At 52.1% G+C, this 27,302-nt stretch overlaps 1 protein-coding gene across 1 annotated transcript in view; it reads left to right on the top strand.

The window, feature by feature from the left end:
* EHD3 (EH domain containing 3) overlaps window positions 1–23,026 on the top strand; it is a 29,358-nt gene extending 6,332 nt beyond the window's left edge. The window contains exons 2-6 of the mRNA XM_027555737.1: window positions 4,954–5,130; window positions 8,779–8,876; window positions 16,655–17,067; window positions 17,770–17,934; window positions 20,839–23,026. Of these exons, the coding sequence (XP_027411538.1) occupies window positions 4,954–5,130; window positions 8,779–8,876; window positions 16,655–17,067; window positions 17,770–17,934; window positions 20,839–21,366 (1,381 nt within the window). The 3' untranslated portion in view covers window positions 21,367–23,026. The remainder of the gene's footprint in view (window positions 1–4,953; window positions 5,131–8,778; window positions 8,877–16,654; window positions 17,068–17,769; window positions 17,935–20,838) is intronic.
* Window positions 23,027–27,302: the final 4,276 nt, after the last annotated feature.

The raw sequence follows: 27,302 nt of genomic DNA, 5'->3' as shown, positions 1-27,302 counted from the left end.
GAAGAGCTCATCCCATTCCACTGACAGGACAATGCAGCCACAGGAAGAACATGGGAAGCTCAGCAGAACCCAGGCTCCACCCATTCCAGCCAGGAGACTTTGTTAAGAAGGATCTAAGCTTTCTGAACCTCAGTGTCCTTATCACTAACATTCGAATAATGTCAGCTACCTCATAGGGTTATTTAGGCCAGCCTGTGTCAGGGTGGTTAGGCAAGGCAAGGCTAGTAGGAGGTCTGGCTACTGGTCTGGCTACTGGTCTCCTTTGCGCTTGGGTCACTTTGTCCCCTGGTAGACATTTCTGTGAACCAGGGACAGTGGTGACCACTCCATAAAGCAAAGAGCTGACTCAGACCTCAACTCGGCCATTGAGTCACCCACCTCTTACCTCGCTTTGTGTCTCTGGAGTGATTTACAGTCTCCCTGAAACCCTGTGAGGCCAACCGGACAAGTAGTATTGTCTTGACCCCATTTTAAAGCTGAAGTACACAACGTTTAGAGAGACCAAAGATACAGATATATAATGCAAATAGGGTTCCCTGATGGCTCAGACAATAAAGAATCTGCCTGTAATGCAGGAGACCTGGGTTTGATCCCTGGGTCAGGAAGATCCCCTGGAGAAGAGAATGGCAACCCACTCCGATATTCTTGCCTGGAGAATTCCATAGAAAGAGGAGCCTGGTGGACTACAGTCCATGGGGTCAAAAAGAGTTGGACACAACTGAGCAACTAACACTAACTAACCTAACACAAATACCTGTGACACAAGGCAGAAAGTGATGTGTGCCTTTAGTGTCCACCTCAAGATATGCAAATTAAGACCTATGTGGATTTTCACGGAGGTGCGAGGACCCTGGGTTTGGAGTCCGTCCAGGTAGAAATGCACTGGGTACTTACAGACATGTGTTTTCTCTAATTATTATCTGTGCCGATGTGAGCCCATGTCTGGTGTAGCCATTGCTTTTCCAAAACTCATGTGTGTCTTTGCAAAACCTTCACTCTGCCCCCCTGAGCTAGTAAGAAACCCAGGATTAGCCCCATTTTATAAAAACTGGGGAAACTGAGGCAGTGGGCTCTGGAGGGACTTGTCCAAGGTCACATCTGCAGGCAAGCAGCCACCCATCAAGGCGCATTCCCTAACTGAGCTGAGGCATCGAGTCCAGCACAGCCACGGCCTCGGGCAACATTCCTGGTGGCCCCGGTCCCTCTGTTCCCCGCCCTGGGTGCTGTCCCAACAGCAGGGAGGGTTGGCCCCACCGTTGCAGAGGCAGGGGCCCCAGAAGCAGACTAGGTTGATTCTTGGCTACGCCTCACCCTGAGTGCTCAGGTGCCAGTAAAACAAGCCACATACTTAGATTGCCAGCCAAGAAGGACACTGGAAAATGAGGGAGATGATCTTAGGAAACAGTTTGCTTAGGAAAAATAGTCCTCATGGGGAAAACCGGAATTGCATTTGTCTTCCTTATATCCATTTTATTTCTTTTACATTGGATGGCAGGTCGGGGAGACACCCAAACCTTCTCTGCTCTTTGGGCCTCTAAATATTTGTATTTGGCCCTGAATGGGGGCAGTCTCCATCTCCATTTGCTCACCTGCAAAACTGAAATAACTCAGCCATCCTGCAGCACTTCTAGGACTGACTGAGTGGAATAATTCAGGGAAGGGGCACAGAAGAGCACCTGGCTCACAGTGGGTGCTCTGCCCGCCAGCCCCTCCTTGTTCTCATGCTTCCCCATCTCCGCTGCTACTACCCGGGCCTGAATTAACTTTTCTTTTTTCACCCTGCCGTGGGAATGTCTTTGCCTGGCAACAGAGGCGATCTGTATCTCTCCCCACAGAGAAAGCAGCCACGAGAGCCCTCAATAGGTTTTCCTTTCTGGACACAGTGCTGGCTTTGTTAAGGGGGCCCTCGGGGCTGCAGGTCATACCCAGATGTCCCTGAGAATTTACCCAGCCCCGGGTTCTCTGCTTGGCTTGACTGCGTCCCTGGATTTGCTTTGGGACTCACTGAACTCTGTGTTTCTCCAGACCCATGTGTGGTCAGCAAATCCAGGGTCATGTGGTTTTAGCCAAAGGGCTCTTGCTGGGCCGCTTGAGGCTCTGGAAACTTCCCAGGAAGTGGCCCTGGCTATGCTGGGGAGCATCACCCTTTGTTCCTCCCCATGGAGCTTACCAGGCTCCTCTGTCCATGGGATTCTCTAGACAAGAATACTGGAGTGGGTTCCCATTCCCTTCTCCAGGGGATCTTCCTGACCCAGGAATCAAACCTGGGTTCTCCTGCATTGCAGACAGATTGTTTACTGTCTGATCCTGCAACAAATACTTTGATCTTTGGGATGGTGATCTAGGTGCTAGGTACTGGTTTATGCGCTTATGGTCTATAACTAATTTAACCCTCAGAAGACCCAGTGAGATGGATTTACCTATGAGGCCCATTTGATGGTAAGGGTTATAGTGCTCACATCAGAGGAAACGTGAGATGAAACGAGATAATTCATGGACAGTCTGGAACACTGTCTGGCACAAGTGCTTAATAAATCAGGACAATGACCTCCCATTTTATAGAGGAAAGTGCCGAGGTTTGCAGAGGTCGAGAACCTTCTGAAGGTTAGAGAAACCAGGTCTGCTGGCCCCAGGCCCTGAGGCTCCCTGCCTCTCCCCTGAGGCTCTGAAGGAGAAGGTGTGCTTGAGAAAGAGGAAGCTCTGCCCATGGGCCGCTGGGGTGATACATTCTCATCACAACCCAGCTTTCAGAATGGGCCTCTCATGGGAGGGAATCCTGTCTTCACACCCAGATGTTGGAGGGAGATGAGGGGCTTCACCAACCTAAAACTGCCGGTATAGGTGGGTGGCCCCCAGCAGCATCTCCTCCATGGCAGCTCACCTGCTAACTCCTTGGGGAGCGAGCCCTGTGGCAACTGAACTGCCCTGGAAGCACGGAGTAACCTAACAGCTCAGAACACAATGAGATGCCCATGAGCTGGAAGAAACCCCGGCCAGTCTCCCTGGCTGCCGCCTGCTGGGCAGAGGGTGGGCACGGGGCTGGGGGCGGGTGGTGGTGGCAAAGAGCATTTCCTTAGGGTAGAGACAGTTGAAGAGCGAAGGATTTGGTGTTAGACTGATAAGGGTTTGGGTTCCTGCTCCATTATTAGCTCTTTAACGTGGAGGAAGCCCCATAACCCTTCAAAGCCTTGGGCTCCTCCATACAGCTGTCCCTCGTTCCTTGGTGTCCACGGAGCGCTGTTTCCAGGACCCCACCTGCCTTGCAGATGCTCAAGCCCCTGCAAGTATAAAATGGCACAGCACAGCAGACCCTCCAGATCCATAGGGCCCACATTCAACAGTTGGTTGTGTTCTCAGATATGCAGGGCTCGGATACAGAGACCCCAGCTGCACCTACTAGGGCTGCCAGAGGAGCTACGTTCTTGAAGTGATGAGGGTGATGTCTGCCTGGACATGCTATTGTCAGTGGAGCTATCGGCATAATGACAGTGTCCAGAGCAGGTTGTCAACCCGGGCTGCAATTTGAATCAACCAGGGAGTTCCTGAAAAAGACCAGTGGTCAGGGCCCCATCCTGGACCAGCGGGTCAGAACCCCTGGGCTGGACCCAGCACTGTTAGCTGGAGCTCCACAGGCTCCACGTGCAGTGGGCTGAGGCCCACTGGCCCAGGAGTTCCCAGGCTCCCTTCCTGGCCAGCAGTCTCTGATTTGCCATCTTTTCTCCTAAGGGCTCCTTGACTTTTCCCTCCGGGCATGAACATGGCCCCTTAAGGTTTAGGGGGAGGGTCTTGGCACACACTGAGGGCTCACCCAAGGGTCTCTGTTGTTGGGCAACCCACCCCTTAGCTTCTTGTCCGTCGTGGCCCCTGGGACTCTTCTCCGGCCAGTCCCAGCCCAGGGCAGCACTGCACTCTTCTGCCCGCAGTCCAGCCTTAAGCACTTTGGGCTCAAAGCTGTTCTGCTGCTGTTGCTGCTAAGTCACTTCAGTTGTGTCCGACTCTGTGCGACCCCATAGATGGCAGCCCACCAGGCTCCCCCGTCCCTGGGATTCTCCAGGCAAGAACACTGGAGTGGGTTGCCATTTCCTTCTCCAGTGCATGAAAGTGAATATTGAAAGTGAAGTTGCTCAGTCGTGTCTGACTCTTAGCGACCCCATGGCCTGCAGGCTACCAGGCTCCTCCATCCATGGGATTTTCCAGGCAAGAGTACTGGAGTGGGGTGCCATTGCCTTCTCCGAAGCTGTTCTGAGCTCCTGCCAAAGAGTCTGATTTTCCTTCCAGTTTGTTCTCTTCATTCTCTGGCTCACCGTGGGCTCCAAAGGGGGCTGTGGAGAGGGGCGGTGGCCTCAGGCTGTCTATGCTCAGGCCTGGAGGAGAGCAAAGAAAAACACATATGCCCTGGGGCCACAGCCTGGTGGCTGTCCTAGAGGGTGGGACTGAAAGTCTAGGGTGGGATGGGGATCCTCTTCCTAGTGAACCCCTCACACGCTTTCTATCATGTATGAGCTCTCTTTACATTAAATGACTGGCTAAACAGATCAATAACCACCTATGGCCAGCCGCCAGAGCCTCGGGGTAGTCTAATTCTAACCACATCTGTGTACAGGTACTTTGGCAGACTCCCATTAGCTGTAAAGTCCACAATATTCTGTGTAGGAATCAGTTTCAAGCCATGCTTTATTTCTGAGCCCAAACCTTGCTTGTCCCACCCACCCCTCTGCATCATGGAGGTGAAAAGAAAAGGACCAAGGGCAGATTTGATATTTTAAGCTCAACTGAAATCCCACTTCCTCCCAAAGGTCTTCGGATTCCGCATCCATGAAAATCTCTCCCTTCCATGAAATTTCCCTGATTGCCCCTCCACCATGACTCACCCCAGCATCTGCCTTGTTGTGGGCAGGCGGTGTTGATCTGCCCACAGCATCCCTCCATTATGACTGTGCTCCCTTCCACCAGGTATCTCCTGGAACAGGATTTCCCGGGCATGAGGATTGGGCCCGAGCCGACCACTGACTCCTTCATTGCGGTGATGCAAGGCGAGATGGAGGGCATCATCCCCGGGAATGCCCTGGTGGTGGATCCTAAGAAACCTTTCAGGAAACTGAACGCCTTTGGCAATGCCTTCTTGAACAGGTGGGTACAGAGGGAACGCACGCATCCTGGGTGCTCTCTTTTCTCCTTGGAGTATGAAAGGGTAGAGCAGGATCTTGGGAGACCCTGTATCTTTTCTAGACCTGGAATCTCTCTTGATTGTCCCTTTCTTAGTGGGAATGAAACCACCATTGATTAGGGATATGGAAGCTGCTAACACTGGCCTGATTTCTCCTGATCAAGTTGGGGGAGGGATCCAACTAGTTAAATCCCATCTCTAATCCACACGTCCCTCCAGGAAAAGCAGAGAGGGCTGCCCTCTGTAGTTCCCAGCTTTTGCCTATCCTTTGGAAGGGCTCTTCAGCCAGCTAGAAGGAGGCAGAGGAAGGTTCCTCCTGTTTTGGACATTGTTTTTATCTGGTGGCAGGGACCCTGGACTTAAGGTAGAAGCCCTGGCTTTGATCACTGTCCCTCCTACTAAACCCACTATGTGACCTTGGACAAGTCCCCTCCCCTGAGACAAGTCAGCCTGTAAACACTAGGGTCACTGGGTCAGTTTGAGTGGAAGAAGCTCTAGTGGCTGCTCCGCAAGCTGACCCAGGCCTTCCCATTACTCTGCTTACCTAGAGTGCAGGCTGATCCCCTGATCAGGCTTATAATGTAGGCCCACACCACAATTTTGCATGCATATTGCATTAAAAAAAATGTAAGCTACTTTCTATAATTGAAGGCATTTAGAGTAAAGGTAAAGACTATGGGCTTTGGGTTAAGAACCCATCCAACAGCACCATGCTCTTAGATAGATTACCTAACTGGTCTGTGTCTCACTTTTCCCATCTGTAAAATAGGATGAGAGTAAATCTCCTCCTCCAAGGCAAGAGGACTTTGTGAGAAAGTTGGCATTTGACACAGATATTCAATGATGAGTGAAGTCACATGCAAAGGGTTAAAAAAGGACATTTCAGGAAGAGAAAACTAAAAAAAAATGTGTATATATATATGTGTGTGTGTATATATATAAGCAGAGAGGATTCAAGAACGTGGCTTAATGCAGGAACCCTGTGACTTCTCTGCTAGAGCTGCCACAGCTGAGTGACAGATGTATATATGAACTGTTCACTGACCGGCCAGGCACGTCCCCTGGGAGGAAAAACAAGGAGCAGGGCAGGGCAGGGAGTCGGGGAGGCCCTTCCATGTACCACCGGCTTCACTGCAGCCATGTACAGGATGGCTACATCCCAGGTGCCTGCTTCCTGTCCTTGTACTGCCCAGGGACCCTATTCCGCCCTGACATCTCCCTTCCCCTCCTCTGAGGGGTGTCCCAAGCCTTTTCCTCAGCCTCCTCTTGCACTGGATGACCTTGCTTCCCATTCTAGAGAAGATGGAATCCCATATCCCTGGGTTCCCGGCAGTTGGTTTGGTTCCAGTCTGTCCACAAGTGGAGCCTGTTTGCGTTGGTCCTCCCCCGCCATGCAGCCCAGAGAGCTGCATCCTCTTTTACCCTCAGGTCTGCCGCTTCCCCACCCCCAACCAAGAACCCCCAACACCCAGCCGTCTTCCCAGGGACGGCTCTGTCGGTTACTCCTCTTCCTGACAGCTCCACCCTCCCTTGGCTCCTTTACCACAGGGAACTATCTTCTTGAGAACCCTGCAGCAGGCCCTACTAGCTCTTACCCCCTCGCTTTCCTTCCACAGCCAAGCTTCTGGGCTTCACCTCCTCTCTCCTTCCTGCCCCCACCCTGTGGAACACGGCTTCCCCATCACAGCTGCCCATGTGAACATTGTCAGTGACCTCTCTGTGATAAGCTGTCAGCACTTTCGGCCCCCACCCCAGCCCATCTCTCAACCACCATCCCCTCTCAAGCTCCTTGGCCTCCTCCTGTCTCCCTGGCAGACCCTCTCCAGTCTTCCCCGGCCCCCTCTTGCTCTGGCCTCTGTGACCTGGTGTTCCCCTCAGCTTCCTGCCCTTCTCACTCCATGCACCTGGCCTGGGTGATGCTCAACCAGAGCCCTGGCCCCAAACACCAGCCCCATGTACATGACCTCCTGGTCACCAAGTGACAGCAACCCTGCTCAAACTGGTTTCAGCAGAACGTGGAATTTATTGAGGAATGCTGGGGTGTGCCTTAGAACCTATGGACAAGAATCTGGCTGGGCTCAAGGCATAGAGGAAACCATGGGCTTTAATAGGACAGGGGCCGTGCCATGGACTATCGAGCACAGTGCCAGAAACGCAGCATGTGCTTCGTAAGTACTTACCAAACTGATCTGGAGAAGCTGACAACCACCAAATCAGATTGTATCACTCTTTTGCTTAGAACGTTCCAATGGATTTTTACCACCCTCAGTATAAAATCTGCATTTCTTAATGTGGCTTTCAAGGCCCTCATAATCTGGCCCCAACCTCCCTGTCTGGCCACGTGTCTAGCTGCTCCAGCCTTCTGGTTCTCATCTCAGTGATAGTGTCCCCTGGCCTGGTGCCTACACACACACACACGCACACACACACACACGCTCCCCTCCCCCCTCTCATTTCCGTGTGGCATCTCCCCCTGCTTCTGTTAGTTTCCTAGGACTGCCAGAACAAATTACTATGAACTAGGTGGCTTGAAAGTAAATATTGACTCATAGTTCTGGAGGCTAGAAGTTCAAAATCAAGGTGTTGGCAGGGTCATGCCCCCTTTGAAGCCCATAGGGGAAATCTTTCCTTGCTTCTTCCAGCTTCTGGTTACTCCAGGCATTTTGTTTGTATCAGAATAATTCCAGTCTCTGACTCCATCTTTACATGGCCATCTCCACTCTGTGCGTCTCTGTATCTTCACCTAGCTACACACACACACACACACACACACACGCGCGCGCGCGCGCGCGCGCGCACGCACCCTGGCTTCCTGCCTGCACCCCTGTCCTCCCAGCAAACCTGGTCACCTTTTGAGGTCTTACTTCAGGTTCTGTCTCCCCTGTGTGGCTTCCTGGACTCTCTTTCCCATGCATCCCTGGCCTCCTCACCTGACCTGCATTTCTGCAGCCACCTTACTGGAGAGCAGAGGCTCCCTTCCCTGTCTGTTCCCAAGACAGTGGGACCATGAACTGTGATGGTCAGACACCTTGTTGGCTTCCACCAAAAATGGCGTTTAAGAGAGAAGGCTTGAAGTAAGAAGGATCCAGCTTAGGTTTACCAGTTTGTATTTGGAGACTTTGGTATGTAACACTGGAAATGTGGGCTTCTTAAAAGCCCACATAAGCATTCCTGCGTGGTGTGGCCCATTCTTCAAGTCCAGTTGTAGTGTCTCCTCCTCCAGGAAGCCTTCCTTCCACCTTGGATCTCCTGAGTCCTTCACTTGACCTCGTGGGGGTGCTGGTCCCGTGGTACCCATATCCTTGTGCACACCTCCACTATTCTACCAGACTGTGCTCCCGGGGGGTGGCAGGGATCGAGTGCCGGACATCCTGGTGGCCCTGCCAGCAGGGGCTCACAGACATAGTCCCACAGCTGCCTTAGGATGCCCCCGAGAGCTTCCTCCAAGTACAGATCCTGGGTCCACTATGGGGGTTGGTCTAACTTGGGCTGGGAGTCTGCATTGGAACCTCTGCCCAGGGTAGGAGAGGTTGGTATGGGGCCAAAAGGAGGGTGCCTGAGAGGCAAGGGCAGAATGGCGGCTCACCACGCGTCTCTTCCCACCCATGCAGGTTTGTGTGTGCCCAGCTGCCCAATCCCGTGCTGGAGAGCATCAGCGTCATCGACACACCAGGCATCCTCTCTGGAGAGAAGCAGAGGATCAGCAGAGGTAAGCAAGGCCCCTAGTAGGCTTGGCCCTGGCTCTGTGTTGTGTTCTTTCCAGAATGTTCTCCGGCTTCTATACCAGGATAGAGGTTCCTGGGGCCTTGCTGCCTCCTAATGAGTCAGTGCTGCCTCGTGTGCTGTGTGGGGTGGTCCTAGGCAGGGGCTAGCACCAGAGTTTAGGTCCATTGTCACTCAGGAGCAGCTGGCCTCAGGCTTCTCATCTGTGAAATGGACATATCAGCATCTGCCTTACTCACCTCATTGGGTTTCTTCCTGGGCCAGACCCTGGCTTGTTCTGAAGGTCCTGCTGTCCCTGCCCCAGGAGCTGGCAGCTCTGCAGGGGAGGCAAGTGCTGGCAGAGGACTTCATCCAACAGTGTGAGGATGACAGTGTGCTTTGGGGTGTGAGAGCAGGGAGCTGGATCCTTGAAAATGCTCATTCCAGCAGATGTGGGTGACTGCTCATTGAGGGAGGTCCCTGGCATGGGGGATCAGGAGCCTGAACTCGGGAGCCAGACCACCAGCGTTCTGAGCCTGCCTCTAACACCTCCTGGTAGAGTGACCTGGAGGGTTTCTTTCCTTCAGCCGCCTCACCTGTAGAGTAGGGGACATAAGTCTATCTACCTTCTAGGGTTGTTTGAGGATTAAAAGAAATAACACAAGTGAAAAATCTCCTGTCTGGCACATAGCAAGTGCCCAGTAAAAATGAGTTCTTACCAGTCATCACCACCACCAGCATCATTGGGTTTTTCCTAGCTCTAAAATACTAGATGGATACTGCAAAAGTCTTAAAGCTACGGCTCATGACTATGCTCCCCCAGCCTCTCCAGCCACACCAGGCTGTGTGCCCCAGGCAGCCCCCTACCCTTTCTGTGCTGATGCTGTATTTCTGGTAAGAAAAGCTGATGAAGCCATGCCCACCCCAGTCCTGGAGCTGGCAGCTGGGCAGGAGCCAAACCAGCACTCAGACAGCAGCTTCTGGGAAGGGAAGACTTTGCACAGGCAAGAGTTCTCTGGGCGACCTTTGGTGACGACCCACCTTCCTCCCACACATGCCTGGGGTGAGGTGCATGTATGGTGGTGCAGGGGTGAGGCGGGCATAGAACCGATGGCCTGGGGGGGAGGGGCATCTCACGCCCTCCCTCTGGTCTACCTGCCCTTTGGAAGCACTCTGTTCAGGGCCCCATAGTGGGGTGCAGGGGGCAGCTTGGACAGCTGCCTGCTTCTATTTGTTTCCCTAATTATTCCCTTCCTCCTGACCAGTCCCTACCATCACCCCTTAAGTCTTTCTCTAGGTCCTCCTGAGTTTAGGCCTAAAGGGGATTTACACAGACAGCCTGTGTCTCCTCGTGGAAGAGAGAAGACAAAGTTCTCCCCTTGAACTCCCCAAGCATTGGGTGGCTACGTTCCTACAAGTACAGCCTGACCGGGGGTCCAGAGAAGATTCCAGCCTTTGGGTTTCCAAGGGCACTGGACTGGGAGTTTAGGGCACTGGGGTTTAGAACCTGTGGGTCTGAGTAGGTCACATTTTCCCCTGCGTCTTAATGTCCCTGTGAGTAACAAAGGGTAATCACTTGACCTCGTGTTGTCCACAGACAGTAATGGAAACTTGGACATCAGCTCTGGAACTGGATCACAGTGAGCTCCCTTTTTTTGTTTTTATGACACCCAGGGCCTCCCTGTTAAACAGCACCAGGGCAATCTATCAATACAATGGCCTTCCTTGCAGTTGTGCAGTGCACTGCCTGTGCAACTGTACATGGCAACCCTGCTTCTAGAGATGGCTGCCTTCCTCAGCTTCTGTTCCATTCTGTTCTTTTCCTATTCCTCTTTCTCCTGACTTTATCTTTGGACCTCAGTGGCTTCTCTACAGTAAACTGGGGGCTCAGTTTTCCTGCCTGCCCTTCCTATTTCCTTCCCACCCCATGACAACTGCCACCAGGTCTCTCCCCACTTCTGGGAGAAGTGATAGCCTAGTGTGTGTCTCTGCAGACCTGTTTGATCTCTGCCCTCCTGAGCCTAGACTATAAATGCAGCTGCCGGCAAAGTAGCCTGGGACAAAAACAAGAGCTGAGAGCTGAGCTGCCAGTCCTGCATCATCAGGCTGGGGCAGGGCTGACCTCAGCACTCCACAGAGACCAGGAAAATAGAGGGTGGGGATTGGATACCCTCAGATATCAGGGACACCCTAGATAAGGAAAGTTTCTAGTATGAAGACCACCCCCCATCCTTCACAATCAGCCATAGAATTCGGTAGTTCAGTGTTTACCTATATACATATAACCCTCTGTCTATATACATCACGCCTCCCTTCACACATCCCCCCATGCACGCACACAGGCTATGTGCACAGAACCAAACACTCTTCCTGTGGCCTTTAGCCTAGGCTCTCAGAACTCTGGGTTTGGCCACAGCACAGATTTGGTGCTTCTTGCCTTCCTGCAGCCCAGGGCCAGGATAGTCCTTGGATAGCCCAGCAGGCACACACCAGACCGAGGTGGTGAGTCAAGCCTGAAATCCAGCCATGTTCTGCTCACTGAGCCTCATGCCAGGGTCAAGGCTGTGTCTCACCAGGGAAACAAGGCATCGTTATCACATTTCCACTGAGCCTCTTCTGGGCCAAGGCCTGGTGCGCCACTTCTCCCAGAGGCCCCTCCCAGGCCTCAGACTTCACAGGTGGAGCACTCAGGCGCCAGGCCAGAGCTGGGCCAAGTGTGGTCCTTGATCAGGGCGTGGCCCCTCTGCCAAGATCTGGGGGTGTCTCGTGTGTCTTGTGGGAGAGTGGAAGCAGGGACGTCCGGGAACCTGAACCTGGGAAGTCCCAGCCCACACTGTCTCTGGATGCAGATGCTTTGGGGTGGGCGAGAGAGGGGCAGGGAGGCAGTTGCTGGAAGTGACAGGATGTGTCCAGCCCGGGACTCATTACTGGAAAGAAGCAAGGATGCAGCGGAAGAGGAAGGCTCCGGAAGCCTGAGTGTCCTCACACTTGGGAACCACATTTCCTGTCCGCCTCCCAGCTAGAAACCCCAACAGGCCCCACCTTAGAAAAGCAACCCCACGGTGCACTGCACACATCACTCCAGCGGACCCCACCCTGTGCAGGTGAGCTCAGCAGGGCCAGAGCAGGAGAACACTTGCCCAGGTCACACAGCCGGGATGGGAACTCTGGTCTCCTGCTTCCCTGTCCAGTAGCTTTTCAGCACATTAGCATAGCCTGCCTGCCCACGAGGAGCTCAGAGAAGAGGAATGGGGGCACGCTCTCATCTGCAGATCAGGGGGCACTCTCTCCTCTGCAGCTTTCCCCTGGAGAACCCGGAGGGTCAGGGCCAATCCTCAGTCTCCCGTCCCTGGTCTGTTCCTGGCGCCCTCACTTAGGGACCTCCAGGCCCCCGGACCACAGGCTATACATACACATGTAGGGTTGTCACATGCCAGGGCGGAGTAGCAGAGTCCCGAGTCCCTTCAAAAGGGTGCACAGACACCTTGTGGCCGCCTGGGAGGCCTGGGACAAGGCTGTTGGGCCGCTTTTCAAGGTGACTTCTGGGAGGCATGTAGTGTGGTCTTTGTCATCTTAACTGGTTCCACACTTTGCAAGCTGATACCTTCTAATTTCTCTTTCTCTAAGATGTCTTTAAATCTTGACAAATTCTGGAACAGGACCTTTTATGTACCCACCTCAAATAAGCTCAGCGCCCAGAGCTCCAGCCTTGCGGGGCTCTGAGCCGAGAAGGGAACACAGAGGGGAGTCAGGATCTGGGTCCTAGCCCCAAGTTTACCACCACCTGGCTGTGTGAGCTGGGGCGAGCCCCTTCACCTCTCTGTTCCCTCTCCCTTCCCTGTTAGATGTTTCTGCCTGTTTACCTCCTGGCACATGGAGAGTTATGAGAGTCAGATGAGACTGTGTGGCTGAAAATACCAAGAAATGTGCTGCCTTGTCAGCACCCTTGCACTGCTTCTCAGGCTGTGAAGGAAGCTGGTTGATGACTAAGGAGTTGCTGCACTTATTGTTGTTTGTCTCATTGATTTCCTCCTGCCTGGAATTACTTAGAAATGCTTTCTTCCTTCCAGTGCCCTGGAGCCTGCCTGGGGTGGGGGGCAGGCCTGTAGGCTGCCCAGGTTCTGCTCCAGGGGCCTGCTCACCCGCTCTCCCAGAGGAGGCAGACTTGCTACCTGTAATTCCAGGATGGCCAGCTTCACCATCAGTCTTCCAGAGCTTGAATCTCCCACCACCCACTAGTCCACATTTCATGAGCCTTTGGGCTACTGCAGGGAATTGAGAGCTCTGTTGTGGGGCTCTGAGCCGTTCCCAGGACCAGTGAGGGAAAGGGGGCTCACCACCCCAGATGTCCCGACAGAGCCTCCAGACTGAGTCTGGGCCCTCCCCATGGCTCTCTTGTAACCAAGGTTCTACCATTGATCCCTCACCAGTCAGTCATTTGTATCCCCATTTTACAGCTGAAAAACTGAGGTTCAGACTTGCCTAAATCCACACAGCAACTAAATGGGAGAGCAGCCCATTTCCCTTTCCTGAATAGGTCTACTCCGTGCTTTTCTGATGCTCCCGTTCCTGGATCTGCATAATCTCAGTCTACAAAACCAATTAGATACCCAGCCTGGAGCCCGCAAGGCTCTATAGCCAGGAGCAGGGAGGCTGAGCTTCAGAGAGCTGACAGAGTCATTGCTTGACTCTCATTTCCTCATAGCCACACCTGGGGAGGAAGCTTTCTCAGCATCCCCCCCACTGGTAATTTGATAGCCAGCCCTGCCAGAGCAAGCAGAATTTGCAAAAGTGGAAGGATGAAGAGGAGGCCTCGGTGCTTCTGAAATCCTAGAAAGGGTTCCCAGAAGCCATCTGCCTGCCCTCAGGCAGGAGCAGCCTTCATATGGGCACCCAGGACATCGAAGACAGCAGCCCCCAGCGTTCCTTCCCCCGGATTAACAAGCAAAGAGACCAAGGACCAGAGAAGGAAGGCTTCTTGCCCCAAGACACACAGCAAGTTGATAGCTGAGCAGAAACTAGAGGTGGGCGTGTCCAGACCAGTGCTCTTCAGATGACCCCTTGAGAGCACACCCAAGTCATAGAAACTCGGGCTTGAAAGAAGCCTCATAGAGGGGCAGAGCCATAGGAGCAGCCAGGGTCACAGGCAGTCTCACCTGCATCCTTGTTGTTGATTGGATCCTCACAGCCAGCCTCTGGCAGGGCATGGTGGGTTCTGTAACTAGAGAAAGCAAGGTTCGGAAAAAGGAGACCGGCACTTGATAGGAACAGATCACCTTTAATGAGGCGAGAAGGGGCAGCAGTCAGATTAGTGAGCTGCTGTGCTAAGTCAAAAAGAGAGTAGGTATATATAGAAAACATAGATGCAGAGATACATCGTTTTGAGGGGGTCTGTTTTTCCTCATGATTATTTTTAATTAGTTAGCTTTCAGCAACTGGCGCAAGGAATTCCTGAGACCGGCCGGAGACTGGGATTAGCTGGGAACTGAATGTAATCAATCTCAATGTCCATTCCTTTCTTCGGGGGAGAAAGTTCTTTATCTGTATAGAATGATGGGGAGGATCTGGAGGGGAGTTTTAACTCCAGGCTATTTTGAGCCGTGTAGCTTTCCTTCAGGTCCAATTCAGAGACCAGGAAACCGAGGCCCAGGGATGGCTTATTCACTGTCCCTGGGATGTAAAAGGCAGACCAGGTCTCACATTTCAGTTCTGAGCAGCACGTGCTGATAGAGCACCTACTGTGTGCCGGGGACCATGCTGAGAGCAGGGAAGCAGAGGAGGATGCGCAGGCCCTGCCCCGCCAGCTCCCGATGCAGCAGGAGGACAATGCATCCTGATGGTTCCCTGGGTCAGCCGAGAGGCCGGCACCTGCCTGAGGGGCACCTGACCCAGCCGTAGGGACGGGCACGGCCCTGTTCTGGCAGCATGACCCGGTGTCATCCCTCTCTTGCCCCTCCCCACGCGGGGTCCCATCAGGCTTCCGGGATTTGCCCCACTCCCTCCAGGTCTTTGCAGCGGAGGCTCCTTGTGCAAGGCTACCATCACTGTGGACTGGCGAGGGCTCAGAGGCCGGGAGCCTCTTCTCTGTAGCTTCGCTGGCCCCTTCGATCTCCCTAGCCCATGGAGGGGTGATTGGAGAGCTGGGCTTAGAGCCCGAAGACCTGTGTTCTGGTCCTAAGCCCTGGGCAGTCTCAGCGGCTTGCTTTGAGCCGTGTCAAGTGTCCAGGACTAGTGGCTCTGACTGCCCAGCTGACGGTGAGCAGTTGCCACCAGCGGCCACATGAGGTGTGCTGAGCAGTGAGGGCTGAAATCTACCACACAGGACGGAGGGACATAGGGAAGGGGCAGCCTGCTCTTCGCAGTCGTCCTCCCCATAGCCGGCACCACCACAGCCAAAACCTTGTCCGGCTAGATTTGGGAGCAGGCCTCAGCAGAAGGGCAGAGGCCGCTGAGCCCCACTGCCCTCCCCAGCCACGGCAGAGGGCAAGCTTGCTGGTTCCAGGCACCGCAGCAGCAAGGTCGCAACCTGTTTTCCAGGTTGTTGGGGCACTGGGGCCCGGAAGTCAGTTTGCCTTGATTTTTTGAGCCCTCTGCCCCCTTTCCTGCCTATGGCTCTGAGGGGCTGCCTTCTGGAGGTGAGGTGAGAGCCGCCCTCCACCTGGCTGTGCTGAGGAAGATTAAATCTAGCCAGAGCCAGCCCTTGGAAGGGACGGTGGAGGGAGTGGGTGCAGGCTGCAGGCCCCCCCGAGCAGGCGGGCAGGGACCTTGGGGCTCAGTGGAACTGCGAGTCCGGCCTGGGCACAAGGAGGGGAGGGGGCTCACAGGTGCAGGACCACTGCCTGCAGGACTGTGTAGGGTGCCCAGGGCCCTGTAGCCAGGTCTAGTCCTGAACACCCCCTCCCCAACACACACACACATACACACACACCAGCAATTGACTCTCCTCTCATCTCTGAGTCTCTCCTCTGGAAAGTGGGACTGTGCCTGCCTCAGAGGGTGGTGTGGGGGTGAATTGAGGTCGTGATGTGAACTGAATCGAAGTCTGAGGCTCTAACAGTCTCTCCAGGGGATTCTGCTGTACTCATGCCGAGGACCTTGTTACGGGCGAGCAGGGCTGCTTGCCTCTCTCTCAATGGCAAGGCAGTTGCCGGATGACCCTCCCTGGTCTCTAATCTTCCTCTGTGAGACAGGGCGGGAACTTATGGCTTTTTCCTTTTGGCTCAGTCTCCCACTCAATGGTGGCAGAGAGCTGTGGGACCCCAAGGTCTCTGCCTGTAAAACCCTGTGGTGTTGGGAGCCAGGGTCTTTGAGCCCACCCAGAACCTAAGGAAGGGCTCCTACCGCCCTGCCAGCGGTGTGGCAGTGGGAAGCGACAGAAGGCCCAACACTTCCATCCTTATCCCGGCGCTGCTGCTCCTGGGCTGTGTGCCCTCGAGCAAGGCACTTTACCTCTGTAAGCCTCACATTCCCATCTATTGCCCTTTATATGGAAGAGGAGACTGAGAGGTGAATCTGCTTCCTCTCTAGCTGCTAGGTGAGCTGAGCATCTCTGGTCCTTAAAAATCTATTAACTAGATACTATTCGTATGCCCATTTATAGATGGAGAAACTGACTCAGAGACAGTCAGTAACTGGCTCAAGGCCAAATAGTGAAAAGATGGAGGAGCCAGAGTTGAACCCAGATCTGACTCCTGAGACCATGTTATTTCCACTGCACTGCCGCCTCACCCCAAATCCCTACCCTTCACCCCAAAGGCCCCACCCCCTGACTCTGCTCTGCCACAGGGTACGACTTCGCTGCTGTCCTCGAGTGGTTCGCCGAGCGGGTGGACCGCATCATCCTGCTCTTTGACGCCCACAAGCTGGACATCTCCGATGAGTTCTCGGAAGTCATCAAAGCCCTCAAGAACCACGAGGACAAGATGCGAGTGGTGCTGAACAAGGCTGACCAGATAGAGACGCAGCAGCTGATGCGGGTGTACGGGGCCCTCATGTGGTCCCTGGGGAAGATTGTCAACACGCCCGAGGTGATCCGGGTCTACATCGGCTCCTTCTGGTCCCACCCGCTTCTCATCCCAGACAACCGGAAGCTCTTTGAGGCCGAGGAGCAGGACCTGTTCAGAGACATCCAGAGCCTGCCCCGAAACGCTGCCCTGCGCAAGCTGAATGACCTCATCAAGAGAGCCAGACTGGCCAAGGTGAGGCTGCCTCCAGGAGAGGGCCAGCATGGGCGGGGCCGGTGGTTTGGGGATGGGGTCAGCTGCAAGGTGAGAGGGCCACTGCCTGCAGCCCTGAGCTATTGTCTGCCCATGTGAAGATGTCCGGTAGTCACTGCCTTGTGAGCATCAGCCATGCGCACTCGGAGTGGGTGAGGCAGGGTAGTGTGGTGGTTACAATGACATGCCCTGGTGTCAGATGGCCAGATCGGAGTCAACTCCATAGTTTACAGTGTGATCCCAACCTCAGCAAGGCCCTTAGTTGCTCTGTGCCTGCTTCCACATCTGTGAAATTAAAGGGTTAGAAGACAACATAGAATAAAGATGGGAAAGCCCTCATCACAGTGCCTGGCATCCTCACAAGTGCTTTGTTCGTGTTAGCTGTTGTTACGGTCTTCCTCATCAACATCATCATCAGAATTACCATCCCTGTTACTGCTTTGACCTCAACCTCCTCACAAGCTCCTCTTTCCCCAAGATCTAGTGAAACAGCTCAGTGCTGTAAGCAATGGAAGAGAAAGAGGATGGAGACAACTTATTTCAGAAGTAGGAGCAGGAGTGGAGATTTGTGGGAAAAGATGGGGTGAGAGGTGCCCTGGAGGGAAGGAAAGAACTTGATCTTGATGGTAAAGGAAAAAACTAGAGGTCTTAATCTGAAGGCTTCTCCCTGCCCCTGTTATTCAGGTTCACGCCTATATTATCAGCTCTCTGAAGAAGGAGATGCCCTCCATGTTCGGAAAGGACAACAAGAAGAAGGAGCTGGTGAACAATCTGGCTGAGATTTATGGCCAGATTGAGCGGGAGCACCAGATCTCACCTGGGGACTTCCCTGCCCTGAAGAGGATGCAGGTAACCAGGGTCTGGGGGCTCCAGGAAAGGGACAAGCTGACTGAGCAGCTCAAGCTTGGAGTAGACCACCCTAGGATGTCCTGGGGATACTCAGCCCAGAATCAACAGGCAGGCAGGTAGCCCTGGGCCTGCCCTTCCTGCTTGGCTGACACTGGCCCAACAGGTGCCAGACCTGGGCCCTGGGAGAAACATGGAGACCCGGTGCTCCCAGTGAGCAGCGGTGTTAGAGGGGGCTCTGATACCTCCAGCTTATGACCTTCCCTTGTCCTGGTCACCACCAGTTTGGAATCCTCACCACATCATGTGAAACATTACGAGTCACCTGACATCTCTTGGCCCTTCATTGCCTAAGTTTACTGCTGAGATCTGCCTTGGCAGTGATTTGAACATACGCCACCGAGAAGCAGAAGTCTGCACAGGAGTTTGTCATCTTTGGGTTGCACCATGGGTGCCTCTCTTGGGCCAGGGTCGGTCACACATAGTTTCTTATGTCCCCCAAAACAACCCTCTGGGGGAGGCATTTCATCCCCCTTTCACAGGTGAGCAAACTGAGGTTTACAAATGTAATTAACCTGCCTGTGGTTTTAGTAATGTTTACGTAGGCTGCAAATAGAAACCCCAGGAGCTGTCCAAGGTCTAAGCAAAAACCTACCACACCCTGCTAACTGGATCCTCTCTAACCTTCTGTCTCTTGTCTACATGTTGAGGCTACAAAAGCACCACCTTATATGGATATTGTGAGCAGAAATCAGATTAATGTTTGTAAGGTAGTTAGCATGGCCTGGCACAGACTATGCTGTTTAAATGCAGTAGCAAGTTAGGTGAGATTTCTCCAGTAGAGGAGGCAGGGAGATGACCACAAGGAACCTACCCCTGCATGATTTTTGCAACTTTCCATGATTCTGTAATTATTTAAAAAGGAAAAGTTTTCAAGAATTAGGGAATTAGGAAAAATAGCAGATGTAGTAGTAATATTGTTTTTGCCCTTGTTGCTCAGAGGGTTTCAGAACATCAGTGTAGTCCCAAATGTATGCATTTTTGCTTTCCTATCTAGTAAAAGAAAAAGAAAGAAAAACATAGATGTCCAGAGTATGCATTTGTTTGTGTATCCATTCGTTCCTGTAACTATCCACATCGAGCCAGTCACTTGTTTCAGAATTGTTTTCACATAATTTGGGCTTCAACTTTCAGTTTCTCTTTCTGTTAAGAATTTAATGATCTGTAAGCAAACTTTGGGGAAGATGACATTTGAAAGGGATCATATGACTTTTTAACGTGAGGAATTCTTTTGCAACACAGATGGTTTCACCTTCTCGCTTGTTTGCCCACCTGATGTCAGGTTCTGTTAAGGATACTGGTTCAGTACGTAAAGAACTGTACTGTGGGGACATGTGTGTGGGCTGATGGGAGTACTCATTGTGGAAGACACTGGGACCCCTAGTTGGGAGCCCACAAAACACACCTCGACATGGACAGGCTGGGAGAGGCAGGGACCAGGGAGGTTGTGCCCAAGGGCAGGAGAAAGGGCTTGTCTGCTCCACCCTCCACATCGCTCCCAGCCCCACCCTGGAATGGAGGTAAGGATGCCCAGGCTCACACTTGGTCTTGAAATATAGCCATGAGTGTTTTCTAAATTTTTCTGTTGTGTGCTTGTCCTGAGACTGTCCCTGTAAACTGGCCTCCTCCCAGTGTCCCGAGATTGCTGTGGCCAGAGCCAGGGTGGAAGCCAGAAGCTCTCATCTTGTCATTATAGCGGCCAAGGAGAATTTGGGGATATTTGAGACCTGGGACCTTTAAAAATGGCAAAGACATGCAAAGCAGAACACATTTCTTTTACCATGGAGTGTGGTGGTCATGGGAAGACAAGGAGGGGAGCTTTTATTAAAGCTGCCAACCTGCTCCTGCCTCCTGAGTCAGAACCCTCAGGGAGAAGCTGATCATTGAAAAATCCCTCAAGCATCCTGATTAAGAACCATTGGCTTGGGAATGACCTTTGGCTTCTACTGTGATTTATTTCTCATTGCCTGTACCTCCCTTTTTCCTTCCTGAATGGTGATAGAATGTGATTTCCCGCTCTCAGAAGGTCACAAGGAAGAGAATGAGCTCATGTAGTGGAGTGTGTTTTCAAGTGTAACCCTTATTGAAGTACAGACCCACATGACTCAGTCTCAGAGGGGTGGTGCATTCAAGAGCCACTCACTGTTCAATCAATAGCCAAAAGGAACTGAGAAATTTAATGACTGTTGTCCCTTGGAATGCACCTGGGATTGGTTCCAGGACCCTCCACAGATACCAAAATCCATGGATGCTCAAGTTCATTATAATATAAAATGATGTAGTATCCACAAAAGCAGAGCCCTCAGATATGGAGGCCTGACTGTATTTGCTTCCTAGAACACTAAAGGAATCCAAACAGATCAAAATGAAGTGAAAGTGAAAGTCGCTCAGTCGTGTCCGACTCTTTGCAACCCCATGGACTATACAGTCCATAGAATTCTCTAGGCCAGAATACTGGAGTTGGTAGCCTTTCCCTTCTCCAGGGGATCTTCCCAACCCAGGGATCGAACCCAGGTCTTCAATTGCCGCCAGATTCTTTACCAACTGAGCCACCAGGGAAGCCCAAGAATACTGGAGTGGGTAGCCTATCCCTTCTCCAGCGGATCCTCCCAACCCAGGAATCAAACTGGGGTCTCCTGCATTGTAGGCAGATTCTTTACCAACTGAGCTATCAGGAAAGCCCCAAACAGATCAAACCAGTTGTTAAATCTTTCTTCTCCAACCCCTGCAATTAGCCTCTCTCCTGAAAAATCCACCAAGAGTCAATATATCTTTTGTCTCTTTCTCTCATATCTTTTCTGGGCCCACTGTCTTCTGTCCTCACCTTTTTTCTCTCTCTCTTCCCAGGACCAGCTACAAGCCCAGGACTTTAGCAAATTCCAGCCCCTGAAAAGCAAGCTGCTGGAGGTGGTGGATGACATGCTGGCTCATGACATTGCCCAGCTCATGGTGCTAGTGCGCCAGGAGGAGACCCAGCGGCCCGCCCAGATAGTGAAGGGTGGAGCATTCGAGGGCACCCTCCATGGCCCCTTCGGGCACGGCTATGGGGAGGGGGCCGGGGAGGGCATCGATGATGCCGAGTGGGTGGTGGCCAGGGATAAGCCCATGTACGATGAGATCTTCTACACCCTGTCACCAGTGGATGGCAAGATCACGGGCGCCAACGCCAAGAAGGAGATGGTGCGCTCCAAGCTGCCCAATAGCGTGCTGGGCAAGATCTGGAAGCTTGCCGACATCGACAAGGATGGCATGCTGGATGATGAGGAGTTCGCACTGGCCAACCACCTCATCAAGGTCAAGCTGGAGGGGCATGAGCTGCCCAACGAGCTGCCCGCCCACCTTGTACCCCCCTCCAAAAGGAAGGCCACCGAGTGATGGGAGGCGGGGAGGTCCAGAGCAGGCAGGTGTTAGAAGAGATGGGAGAGGCAATCACACACACACGCACACACACACACACACACACACACACACACACACACAGATGTTGAGACTGGCACTGCAGATTAAGAGGGAACAAGGATCCCCAGGTTTCCAGGATACATCTCCAAGTGCCCAGTATTGGCTGAAACAGAAGCACCCAGAGTCCCAGGAATCATGTCTCAGTCTCCATCCCTCTTTCACTCCCTGGTCCCACTGCCCGGAGACCCACCTTCTCCTGTGGAGGCCGTTCACTCGGCCACAGATGGCCCACCCACCTCCAGATTCCCTGGACCCAGAGCAGACGGAAAAGGCTTTTCACTTAATAGACAATCCACTTTTTTCTATGCTTTATCCCCACCTCTTTGACTTGCTAACATGAAATCTGCTCTGGGGCCAAGAGATGGGAGGGGAGGGGGCTTCAGCAGGGAGAGGAGTGAAGGGGGAAGTGTCCTCAGGGAACCAGACCCCAGACTTGAAGAGACGTAGCCATAGCCGTGAGCCCTCTTCTTTCCCATGCTGAGGCTCTGACTGCCTCGGCAGACCTGGCTTTAAACTTGCTTGCATTTCCTTTCAAAGAATCCCGGAACCAGAGAGAGAAGGGAAAAACTTGGCAGGAAAGAAAGCAAAGAAACTGCCCTGTTATCTGTTGCTCTCGTAGCCAGTCAATGGTGGTTTTATTCCACAGATTTTGTGAGATCCCTGTTTTTCCCACCTGGCCTCTGTGTGGATGCTTGTACTTGGCACATTTATCCACCCCTTCTGAGTGCCAGGAGCTGCATCAGGCGCTTCATATACCTTATTCCAAGTTGTCCTTAACCACTCTCCAAGGAAGTCTGTGTTAGCCCCTCCCATTTGAGCCTGAGACTCAGTAGAGTTCGGGTGACCCTCCCGGGTCACACAGCTCACATGTGATGGGGCTAGGGCCACAGACTCTGCCCTCTGCTGTGATGATGGACAGGATCCCTGTGTTTCTGGCTAATGACAAACTGTGAAGAGTTAGCTGAGCACGCAGGCCCCTCACGGGCTCCCAGAGAAGGCTGGCAAGGGAGAGGGGCCAGCCAGCACTTGGTGGGCCATCAGTCTGGCCATCTGTCACAGCACAGAAGCAAACCGTGCCTTCTGGCGATTCGCCCCATGTTCCCAACCTCACAGAAGCCCAACAGCAGCAGCAGGAATGTGAGCTGGCCTGTTGGGTGCCGTTTGCCTCTGACTCTGCTCCGCCTCCCACCCCGCAGCCTGAATCATCCCGGCTCAAATGCAGCCTCCAACTCTTCTCAAGTGGGACCTCCTGCTAACTGTTGAGAAGGCCAGTTCAAGAGGTCTGAGGCCATGTTCTCTGCAGGACCCACGACTCTGCAGTGTCTGGCAAATCCCCACCATTCCTGATGCCCTACAGCCACCCTTACAGTCTCTCCCTTGGCTTGCTTTGTGGCCACTGAACCAATCACTTTGTATGCTATGCTCCTACTGTGATGGAAAACAAAAACAAGTATAAGTTATTTTGTATCTATGTTCAGACTATATAGAAAATATTCTACGTATCTACAATGTGCTTACTACTGCAGTGCATTTGTCATTAGTATTCATGTTAATACAGCACATTTATCCTTTGGTATCTGCTTGGCCATGGAGCATGATTACGTGGGAGGCTGACGGAGAGGAGTTTGGTTCTTAACTCGGGCATCTCTGGCAGAGGATCGGGGCCACCCATAGCCAGCATCCACAGGTAGCGTCCCGTTGGCCTGGTGCTTCTCCAGGCCCACTGACTACCCAGGCTGCCTGGTGGAACCACCCTGCCACTCTGGAGGGAAGATGGTCCCCAAATCCTGGGCTTCCTTCTGCATCCACACATTTCTCTTTCTCATGAAATGAAGACCAAAGGAAAACCAAGGCACAGAGGTCCAGCCTCCTCTAATTCAGGTGCCAAGCCCGCAGAGGACCATTTCTCAGCTCTATGCCTTTATTTCAACTGAAGAGGAATGGGAAGGACAGCAGAGTGAGGGGAGGTTTCTGTCCTTCTTTTAGATGGAGAGGGCTGTCTGTCGGTCCCCTCACCCCGCCTTTGCACACACATGTGCCACTTTCCTGCCCTTCCTTTCCCCGTGTCTCTGCCCTCCCTTCTTCAAGGCTCCACCCCGGAGAGATCTGGGAGGCATGGGAATTCCGTGTTGACACTTCTCCCATCTCCTGAGAAAGAGGAAATGGTGTTTGAACCTTCTCCTCACAGATGACGGGACAGATGGGGAGCACTTTCTCTGGGGCTGTCCCTCTCCCCCGCTGCCTGGACCTACTGACCTCTCACAGTCTCTGGGGGCTTGGGGAACTCTCCTGCCTCAGCCTGGAGAACATTTAAAGTGGAGGGCAGAGCCTTGTCATGGCAGTCTTGCTGGCAGGAAGCCCTAGAGGCCCCACCGGCCTGGCTTGCCGTTCCCCACACTCAGTCTGGACCACAGAAATGCTCAGATGGGAAGAGCCACACCCTATGCCCCGTCCCCAGAAAACCTGCCCCTGGCACCTGAGCGCTCAGTCTTGTACGGGGAACACTACTGCCATAGCAGGGCCTGGCCTCAGTTTGCAGAATGGTGAGAGGTTGCCCTGCATCACCCCATTCCCATTGGTCTCCTCTGTTCCAGATGTTTGTTTACATGTTAGCTTATTAGCAGAGCCACATTAGGGGAACAGACTTATTTTCCCCGTGAGATGCTAACTAGCCTCCGTACAGATTCAGTCTTATTCTCTAATTTGTCCATCCATCCATGCCTCTATCCATCCATTTTTCTGTTCAGAAGACACTGAGAATCTCCTGCAGAAAAGACCCCAAGATGAGATTCAGACATCCATTGAGCTGTTCAAAAATACTGAATATGTGCCATCTGTGCAGGGGGGCACAATTCTAGGTGGATCAAATCAAATCAAGTTCCAGCTCTCAAAGAGCTCACAGCCTAGATGGGGAAGTGAGACATTTATATAAACATCGATAATACAATGAGGAACTATGACAGGTGCTGGATGAGGGTGGGCAGGCAAAGCGGGGGCTCATGAGAGTAAAAAATGGCCTCCAGTAGTGGGGGAGGGTGGGAGACGGGCAGAGAAAGCTGGGGGTGAGGGTGGGGCTCGAGCTGAACCGCAAACCTCCTGGGGTCTGCCTCTCGGGCCCATCGTCTCCCCTCTCTAATCCAAGGAAGACAGGGTTTTTCTACAAAAATAAACACATAGCATTCCCAGCCCACAAAATCATGACAGACTCAGAAAAACTGATGTATCTGAGGAAAAGCATGATGAGAATTTTGCCCCTGGGGACTGTGCTGGTGTCCCACAGGCCATTTCAAGTAAAAATTTTATCAGTATCTTTCAAGTTGGAATTTTCAGTGCTTGGAGGGACAAAAAAATGGTAATAGGAAATGTCAGTAATCCTATTTGGAGCCATGAGGGAAACGGGAGGAAGTAAGGACGCTGCTCTCCCCACCTCCCTGTGGAGGTAATTAGTGTTCCCCACATTGTGGTTCTTGGGTCCTCTAGGCACAAGAAGGACCGAACTTTCCACCCCTTTAAAGTTAGGCTTTGGCTGCCAACTTATGGTGGTTAGCAACATGACCCTTCTGGGCAGAAACAAGCATGCAGTTTGCCACATTCTGCTTCTCTTGCCTGGCCAGGATTGCATGTGGGAGCCTTGGTGAGCCCAGGTCCCTGGGTCTCTCTAAAATCCCTTACCAATCTGTACTGGACAGGTGGCATGAGCAAGATACAAACTCTAGTCATTTTAATTTTTTTTAAATTTTATTTTATTTAACTTTACAATATTGTATTGGTTTTGCCATATATCAAAATGAATCTGCCACAGGTATACATGTGTTCCCCATCCTGAACCCTCCTCCCTCCTCCCTCCCCATACCATCCCTCTGGGTCATCCCAGTGCACCAGCCCTAAGCATCCAGTATCGTGCATCGAATCTGGACTGGCGACTCATTTCATACATGATATTATACATATTTCAATGCCATTCTCCCAAATGGCATCATCCCACTCTCCCTCTCCCACAGAGTCCAAAAGACTTTTCTATACATCAGTGTCTCTTTTGCTGTCTCGTATACAGGGTTATCGTTACCATCTTTCTAAATTCCATATATATGCGTTAGTATACTGTATTGGTGTTTTTCTTTCTGGCTTACTTCACTCTATATAATAGGCTCCAGTTTCATCCACCTCATTAGAACTGATTCAAATGTATTCTTTTTAACGGCTCCATTGTGTATATGTACCACAGCTTTCTTATCCATTCATCTGCTGATGGACATCTAGGTTGCTTCCGATGGCTAACAAACACATGAAAAGATGCTCAACATCACTCATTATCAGAGAAATGCAAATCAAAACCACTATGAGGTACCATTTCACACCAGTCAGAATGGCTGCGATCAAAAGTCTACAAGCAATAAATGCTGGAGAGGGTGTGGAGAAAAGGGAACCCTCTTACACTGTTGGTGGAATGCAAACTAGTACAGCCACTATGGAGAACAGTGTGGAGATTCCTTAAAAAACTGGAAATAGAACTGCCTTATGATCCAGCAATCCCACTGCTGGGCATACACACTGAGGAAACCAGAAGGGAAAGAGACACGTGTACCCCAGTGTTCATCACAGCACTGTTTATAACAATCATTTTAATTTTAAGCCACTGACAGTCATGGGCTATTTCTCCTCCAGCATTACCTAAACTATCACAGCCAAAATACCTGCTAAGTTCTTTCCATAGTTCAGTCCATTGAGTAAGTGTACAGGTAAGTCTTCTAGGAGACTGAGCTTCTGCTTTCTCAAGAACCAAGGTCACCTGAAGCTGAGGGCATAGGTGATTGGCACAAAGTCCTTAGTGCCTGAGGCATCTGCTGTAATGTTCCAGACCCGGTCCTTCAATGCCACTTTTTAAGCTGAAGAACTTTGCACTAATGGAGGCAAATACTTAGGACCTGTCTTCTTTCTGTGATTATATAGACACTGAGGATTGACCAAGTGTTTGTCTGCCTTGAGTTAGACAGAGAGTGCACAGGTTGGAAAGAGAAGAACTACAATTCCCAGACTCCCTGGCAACCAGGTTCACATCCTTCAAGTCACATCCTTGTGATTTTAAGTCCTGCCAACCAGATATACTCAAGGGAGAGTTGGCTGAAGTGGATCATGCCAGAGGTGAACCCAGCAGCTAACACAGAAGCTTCCTGACTTTACAGCTTCCTTTTTGTGCTCAAGAAGCTAGAAGACTTGCTTGTGACGTCAGATGAAACAGGGGTCTGCAATAGTGACAGGAATGTACATGATCATACGCCACCTAACTGGGGCGCCTGAGCACCGCTGAGATGTGCAGAGAGGACCAGGCTGCAACAGGGGAGGCTTCCTGGAGGAGGGGTGGGGTGTGTCACCCAACTTGAAAGGGTTAGAAATTTCGGTCCTTCCATACCTAGCATACCCAAGAACCACAGTGTGTGTGTGTGTGTGTGTGTGTGTGTGTGTGTGTGTGTGTGTGTGTGTGTGTGTTGGGAGGATACACTGAAGTGGTTCTTGCTGGATAAATGAGCAAGAGAGGAGATGACAGGGCTTTCTAGAAAGAATAATGACTGCGGAATTTTCAAAGTAATAATCTCTTTCTAAGAATCTAGGGGGTATGAATGTATGCACTCAGAACACTTAAGACTATAAAATGAGGAAATGTTTGGAAAAAAAATTAGCAGTTCTAGCTCCTCCCGTAGAATTTTCATGGGTAGAGTTTCCCCTCCCTAGGCAAGTGTACATGCACGTCAGCATGTACGCACATCACTACCCAAAGAAGACACAGGAAGTGCAGGGCCTGGGGCCACCTAAGTCCAGCATCAAAATTAACCATGTGGCCTCTCTGTGCCCCC

This window comes from Bos indicus x Bos taurus, chromosome 11, assembly GCF_003369695.1.
Source record: "Bos indicus x Bos taurus breed Angus x Brahman F1 hybrid chromosome 11, Bos_hybrid_MaternalHap_v2.0, whole genome shotgun sequence".
Taxonomy (NCBI): Eukaryota; Metazoa; Chordata; class Mammalia; order Artiodactyla; family Bovidae; genus Bos; species Bos indicus x Bos taurus.
Note: the sequence above shows the minus strand (reverse complement) of the source record. Positions and strands in the feature narration are given on the sequence as shown.